The sequence below is a fragment of the Echinops telfairi genome, unplaced genomic scaffold (assembly GCF_000313985.2).
Source record: "Echinops telfairi isolate 266 unplaced genomic scaffold, ASM31398v2 ScPeMD7_7458;HRSCAF=8496, whole genome shotgun sequence".
Classification (NCBI taxonomy): Eukaryota; Metazoa; Chordata; class Mammalia; order Afrosoricida; family Tenrecidae; genus Echinops; species Echinops telfairi.
Window position 1 is genome coordinate 24,331,384 of NW_022111358.1, and position 7,308 is coordinate 24,338,691.

At 58.0% G+C, this 7,308-nt stretch overlaps 1 protein-coding gene across 1 annotated transcript in view; it reads right to left on the reverse strand.

The window, feature by feature from the left end:
* NGFR (nerve growth factor receptor) overlaps positions 1-6,380 on the reverse strand; it is an 18,907-nt gene extending 12,527 nt beyond the window's left edge. The window contains exon 1 of the mRNA XM_004707410.2: positions 6,315-6,380. Within this exon, the coding sequence (XP_004707467.1) occupies positions 6,315-6,380 (66 nt within the window). The remainder of the gene's footprint in view (positions 1-6,314) is intronic.
* Positions 6,381-7,308: the final 928 nt, after the last annotated feature.

Below are 7,308 nucleotides of genomic sequence, written 5' to 3' on the forward strand. Positions count from 1 at the left end.
CACAATGTCTAATAAAACTTAGACAAAGCAAGCATCCAAAGCCTGCTTGCTGAGACTCCGACCAGACCACGCAGCCCCATTAGATGCAGAGTACGGGCTGGAATGCCCCAGGGAGATCTCTGTGCTAGGTCCTGAGGGGCAGCCCTCTGCCTCCACAGTGTCCAGTTCGTGGTCAAGGCTCTCCTTTACCTCAAATAGCCAGAGGTCTCTCCAGGGTTTGGTGGGAGAGGAGGGTGAGAGGCACAGGTGTGGTCCTCATGAAACTGGTAGGGAGGGTCTACATAGGTAGCCCAGGAGAAGCCAGGTTGGGTGTGGCCACCGTCTCCTCCTAGTGCTGGCAACATCTGGAGACCAGGAGCCTCCTGGGTTCCAGATGCGGACTTTCTTCCAGGAGGCAAGATTCCAGAGGAGTCTGCTCTGGTTCTTTTTGTCCCTTGTGCTCTGCTTCATAAATGTCACTTCTATGGAAAGAGGTCACCCCTCCCCTCCCAAAGTAGGCCAAGCCACCCTGTTACCCTGCAGAGTGCAAACGGTGAGCACACGTGCCCGTTCACCACAAGGTGGGAAATTTTAGTCCACTCAAGGTGACCTCAGAAGAAAGGCCTGGCAACCCACTGAAAAACAAAAACAAGGCAGCCATAGAAGTCCCGCTGGGCTCCAGTTGTACTCCGACGCTCTTGGAGTCACCATGAATCAAAGCTGGGAACCAGCTGGGTTACAAGGTCTCCCTTCACAGTTCTTGTCCCCCTGGACAGTCCAGCTAGACTGCCAGCTCTCTCAGGGCAGGGGCTGTACTCGCCCCAGCACCTGGTTCAGAACTGGCCCACCACACAGGGGGTCCACCCTCTATAGTCATGGAATTGAAGGACATGGCAATATCATATGATCTCAGCCATAGGGAAATAACTTTCTGGAGAGCTGAATGACCCAGGTCAAGAATCTGTTCCTCCAAACCCTAATGCTTTTTCTTTTTAACCCTGGTTCCCACACCCTCCTCTGCCTCTAGAATATATCTTCCTGGCTCTCCCATGACTCAGGGACCGGCCATTTATTCTGGGCTATAAAGCAGGTCATGTTCTTTATCCCAAAGATCACACCTGAACCCGCTGGAGTTCTCCCATCAGCTTTGAAAACAGCCTTTCTGCCTGTCTCCTTCCTGCTGAGGTTTCAGTTGTCCACCCTGGCCGCCATCAGAGTGTGACCGGAAGCGGCCTCTCCCCCCACCGTTCTCATTGATTAGCCTCCCTGGAAGCCTGTGTAAAGCAAGTGTACGCAGGGTTTGAACCAGGCAGGGGCAAGTCTCTGAGTGAAATGTGTGAGCTGCTGTGCCTCTCTCCTCAGATGCCTCCTCCATCCTGGTTCATTAAGGACGAGCTGAGTGACCCGGAGCTGGCTTTGGACTTCTCTGTGCTGTGACATCCCAGCAGTAGGCACCCACTCATAGGATTGCTGGAAGCATTCACCGAGTAGCCAGGTCAGGTGCTCACACGCCTTGAGACCTCCCTTCCTCTTCTCCAAGGTCTCTCTTGCTTCCGCTATGGCTCCCAGTTGGTGAAGATTAGGAGCGACCTGGGCTCTGGTGAGCTGAGGGTCCCCATCTGTGGTACTCTCCTGAGTGGCAGCTGTGAGCAACCCTTCTTCCCAGAAGCCCTTGCTCCTCTCTCTTGAGGTCACCTAGCTAATAACCACATGCCTGATGTTCTTTTCCCTGTTTCCTCAAAGGAGCCCTGTGGGTGCTACTGAATAAGTGTTGAATAGTTAACGGCAAGGCCAGCTGTTCAAACCCAGTGGCTGCTCCTCGGGATAAAGATGAGGCTATTTGTCCCCATAAAGGTTCACAGCCTCAGAAACCCTCTGTCATGTCACCATAAGTTGAAGACCACTCAATGGCGGTGAGCTTGGGATGTTCAGAGGATCTCAGGCTGCCCCTGTATGTGGTAGATTAGTTGGTGTTCTCGGGTCTCTAATACCTCACAGGGGCGCCATGAGAAGGAAATGAATAATCTACACATGTGCGTGTATAGAGAAAGGGTTTTATAAATGTTAGGAGCCAAAGACGCGTCTTGCTGCAGGAAAAGCGGCGAGCAAGTGACCTGGGGCAGGAGGTAGTGAGAGTCATTTCCAAACCAGCTAGACCCAACGGGCAGGTGATGGTGGTGGCTGTTAAGTGCCATCAAGTCAGCTCTGACATAGAGGAGCGGCGTGTACAACAGAGCCAAGCACTGCCCGGTACTGCGCCGTCCTCACAGTTGCAGTTTGAGCCCACTGTCGCTGCCACTGTGCCATCCCTCTCCGTGGGGGCTTTGTCCTTTCTGATGACTTTGTCTTTGACCAAGCATGGTGTCCTTTTCCAGGGGCTGGTTTCTCCTGATAACATGTCTAAAGTGCATGAGATGAAGTCTCCCCTATCTTTTTGTCTAGGGGGCATCTTGTCACTACTTCCTCCCAAACATGGGGGCTCTTCTGGTGGCCCACAGTACTTTCAATATCATTCACCAGCATCACACACAATTCAGGTTTGGTATCAAGAAAATGTCCCCCACCAGGAGAAGACTAAAAGGGTTATGGAGCCAACAGAGGCTAGGGGATGGGTTTCCTTTACAAGTTCACTAAGTCAGCAACGATCTAGTGAGTCTTCCCAATGAGACATGGTCCTGATCTCTGGGCTGGGAGTGGCAGGGAGCTACAGTTCTTGAGGCAAAAAGCTGAAAGGGGGAAAGACTGGCGGGCCAACTTTCACTCTCTCTTTGACAAAGGGGGAAACAGGCCCAGACAGAGGGTCCACCCAGGCAGTGGACCAGATGGATGGCTCTGTCCTAAGGCAGGCATCGGGAAACAGGACAGGTCACTAGGACTCTGCTTATGTGCTCCCAAAGCAGGTCTGAAACGATCGGTTTACCAAAACGATGGAGACATTTGCTACCATTTGTCTTTATTACACTCCCGCATTTCAAACTTGGCAGAATGCTTCCATCCCATTTTCAAGAATGTTTGCAATCTTGTTATATTTCTGAGCCATTTTTAGACTTCCCAGGCTTTTTAGGGGACGGAATAGGAACATGAGATGCATCGCCTATTGAGAAAGTTAAATTCCTCGTAATTGAACAACATAGACATACACACCAAAATAGCTTCAAGTATCAGAAGAAACTGGATGAGCGCTTCAATGTGGCCAATGAACGGCGTCAGCGAAGATTTCTTACGTGAAGGAAGCCACAGCCTCGTCAGTGGGTGGAATGGGGCTGGAGGAGTTCGCACATATCTATCTGGGGTGTCTTCGGAGGTCACGCAAATGTAGGAAAGTGCTGGCCCATGCCCCACCCCTTTAGGAATGGAGACATGAGCCCATTACTAGCACGGTGCTGCTGGGAGATTTGGAGCTGGGGCTGAGGCTCTGTGTGGAGGCAAAGGGGTTTGGAATTCCATACTTACAGTGCCACCAGCCTGGGGCCTTGACCTTTTTTTTTTTTAATCGTTTTATGAGGGGTTCATACAACTCTTATCACAATCCATACACACATCAATTGTGTAAAACGCATTTGTACATTCATTGCCCTCATCATTCTCAAAACATTTCCTCTCCACTTAAGCCCCCAGCATTAGGTCCTCATTTTTCTCCTCCCTCCCTGCTCCCCCCTCCCTCATGAGCCCTTGATAATTTATAAATTATTATTTTGTCATAGCTTGCCCTGTCCGACGTCTCCCTTCACCCACTTTTCTGTTGTCCGTCCCCCAGGGAGGAGGTCACATAGTTCCTTGTAATCGGTTCCCTCTTTCCAACCCACCCTCCCTCTACCCTCCCAGTATCGCCACTCAATCCACTGGTCCTGTAGGGCTCATCCGCCCTGGATTCCCTGTATTTCCAGTTCCTATCTGTATTCAGAAACCAAACAAGCCATACTCTCTGCTACCGAGTCCATTCTGGCCCGTGACGACCCTTCAGGTCAGGGGAGAACGGTCGCTGTGGGTTTCTGAGACTAGTTCGTAGAAAACCTCATCTTTCTCTTGCGGAGCTACTGATGAGTTCGAACTGCTGGCCTTGCCATTAGCAGCTCGGCAGCAGCCTACTATGCCACTGGGGCTCCAGTCAGCGGGAAGGGGGAGGAAGCCTAGTGATCTGGCATACCTATCCGAGCACCTTGGGGTCCATTGAAACTGCCACCACTCTCCCTGGGGAGCTGCTCTCCTGCCTAGGAACTTGGGAGGTCAACTTCCTCATCTGTAAAAAGGTCAGTTTCTTCATTCCCCAGAACTAGGTTTACTAGGGGGGGGTTGGCGGCTCACAAGGATTAAATGACGCAAGAGAAAGTCCCCAGGGGTGCACATAGTAGGCAGGCAATATATTTTATTATTTCCGCCTCCGAATCCCGCCCCTCCAGAGAAGCGTGGAGGCGCAGGCGGGACTGGCATGGGCTGATCCAAGGAGCTAGGACCCTTGGCTGCGGAGTCGCCCGCCCGCCCATTTGCTGCCCAGGCTGCATCCCTATTAGGCGCATTAGCCAGCCCGGCGGCTCCGGTTACAGACGTCTGAATGACAAAGTGCCTCCATTACCGGCGCGGCCCGCCAGCCGGGGCGCGCTCTGGTTTCAGCACTCTCGCTGCGGCCCAGGAAGAAAGTCGGCCCGCGGCGGGGCGCACAGCCGGCCCCGGCCTGGCCGCTGGCGTCGGAGCGGAGGCGAGCGCGGCGCCCCCCCACCACACTGGAACCCCCAGGCCTGCCACGCCAGCGCTTGTCGCTCCCCGCCTCTTCTTGACTTAGGCACACCTTCCCTGCCCTCGGGGGTCCATAGGCCACCCGGTTCCCCTCCGAGCCCAGCGGCGATGGTCAGCACCCGAGCCCCCGGCCACTCCCAAAGCGCAGGACGCAGCCACAGGTACTGCCGGCTCCAGGGATCAGGGCGAGCCTCGGAGAGGGCTCTGCTCCCCGCCCCCGTACTCCACCGGCGGCTCGACTCGGGTCACGGGGTCATCCCCCCCACTCTCTTCTCAAGAACTGGGGCACCCTTGGGCGGGAAACCCAGCCACGCCTCGGCCCGAACTTGATTGTGGGACCTCGGCCCAGTTGTTGAAACGCTCAGAGCCTCCATTTCCTTCTCTGTTAAATGGGAGTTGGGGGCTTCCGTGCTCAGAGGAGCTGAAGGTGGCCAGGACGGCGGGGACGGACCCGAGTTCACGAGCATCCACTAGGCCACATGGCCTGCAAACCCGGTCAAAACGACCCCGGGGCTCAGAAGCCACTGGGAGCCGCAGGAGCAACCGGAGAGCAGCTGAGGTCGCGTAACTTTGTGGGTTGGGGGGCGCACTCTCAGTGCGGACGCGGCTGCAGAGGACCCATGCCCCTCCCCGCGGCGCCCCCTGCGGGCTGCCTCCCGCCGGCGCAACTTGGGGCCGTGAGATGCCCCGACGGTCCCGAGCGCGCCCGCACCGACCTTCCCTCCTGGGCGACGCCCGCTCCATCTCTCCAGGTGCTGCGCTCCTCCGAACGGCCAGCACAGGAGTGTGGCGAAGCCGCTTACCCTGGGGGCCGAGGAGGGGTTTGCTCCCCGAAGTGGGCGCTCCTTTCCCAGACCGGCTTCAGGCCGGAACTGCACAACGGGCCAGGAGGCGCGAGAACCGGCCTTGGGGCTCTTGGCATCCGCGCCTCCTTTCTCAGCTTCTCCGTCCCTCCACCGGCCGCCAGGCAGGGCCCCGCTGCTTGCCGGTCCGCGCCTCCGTCTCTCCACTTGACGCGCTGCCCTTTGGCCTCTCTACCCATCTCGCCGTTGTCCCTTTCCGCTGGTCCTCACCACCTACCCGGCCTCCTCCCGCACCTCCCCCCCATACCCCTCCCTTTCATTGTCTGTCCGGTCCCCATTGTCCGATGTCCGGTCCCCTCTGTCGCCAGTCCCTCCAACCCCCCTGCCCCATTGTTCCATCCCCTTGTCTCTGGCGCCCCACTTCTCCCATCTCTGCCCCATTCCCCTCCTCTCGGCTCTGTTTCACGACCCCAGATATCCTGGCATTCAAGCGCCCTATACGAAGAACCCAGGCACCCGTGAGTCCGTTACCTCCCGCTTAGAGACCCCTCCCAGTTCCGCCCGCAGCTCCCCGCGGTGCCCAGCTGGGCGTCCGCGCGTCCCCTAGCCCACAGCTTCTCCCTGGAATCCAGGGTCCGCTCCAGGTCCGCTCCTCGTAGATCCTGGCATCAGAGCCTCTCTCCCCCTCACCCAGCATCTAGGACCTCAATGTCCCACTCTGTCTCCAGGGGGGCGGCGCCGACTCCCCTCGGGTTTCCATCCAGGAAGGAATCGGACTCCCCTCGGGCTAGCACTCACCCCTAGGAGCAGCAGCAGCAGCAGGCGCGGCCCATCCATGGCACGGCCGGCGGCACCTGCCCGCATCCCGGTCTGGCGCGGCCGCGCTCGGCTTTCTGCTCTGTCCGCTCCGCGGACCGATGAGGCTGCGCTGCGCTACGCTGCGCTGCGCTCCAGCGCCCGCCGCCCGCCGCCCGCCGGAGCTGGCCGCTGCTCCGCTCGTTCTGGCGGTGGCGGGAGGGGCTGAGTGAAGCCAGTGCGGCGGCCCCGCCTCCTCCCCGCCCTGCCCGCCCACCCCCGGAACCGCGCCCGCCCGCCCCGCGGCTTCGGGGACGAGAGCGCAGGGGAGGGGAGGGCATGTAGGCAGTCGCGCCCGTGCGCCCGGCTGCCGTTGCTCCGCGCCTGGGCCCTCCAAGGCTCTATCTAGCCCACCCCTCCCTGGTACCCAGTGTCCATCCACAGCGCGCAGCGAGTCCACACGGATGCGGTGGGTCTAAGAGCCAGGGCAGCCCACTGGGGCTCCCGGTCCCCTCCCGCGTGGACAGCCGCAGGGCTCGCTCTCTTACCCATCTTCCTCCGCCTCTGGCTGCGGCTTCTCTCTGGTGCGGGCTTTCTGCCCTGCATTTATCAGCAGAAGTGCCCACTTCATCACCCCCTGGCCCATTCCCCTCCACTCTGCCTTCCCAGCACGGAGCGCTCTGTGCAAACGTCTAATAGAGAGGGAGTGCTACTGGGTGGCCTGGGATGCGGGTGCAGTGGAGCCCTTCCAGCCCTTCCGGATGGAGTCTACTCCGACATCATTTGAATTTTCAAATGATGGGTTGGAAGGGATCACAGGTGTGCACACTGAAAGTCTCTGAAGCTCACACATGTGCTTCTGACACACTCACGCACTCACACTCGCCCACCTATCTGCGTGGCCCTGCCCTGTGCTAGGTGCTGGAGTGGAGGAGAGGGTGGGACAGTGGGACTGAGAGTCAGGATTGGTGTTTGTAGCACACTCTGTGTGAGCCTG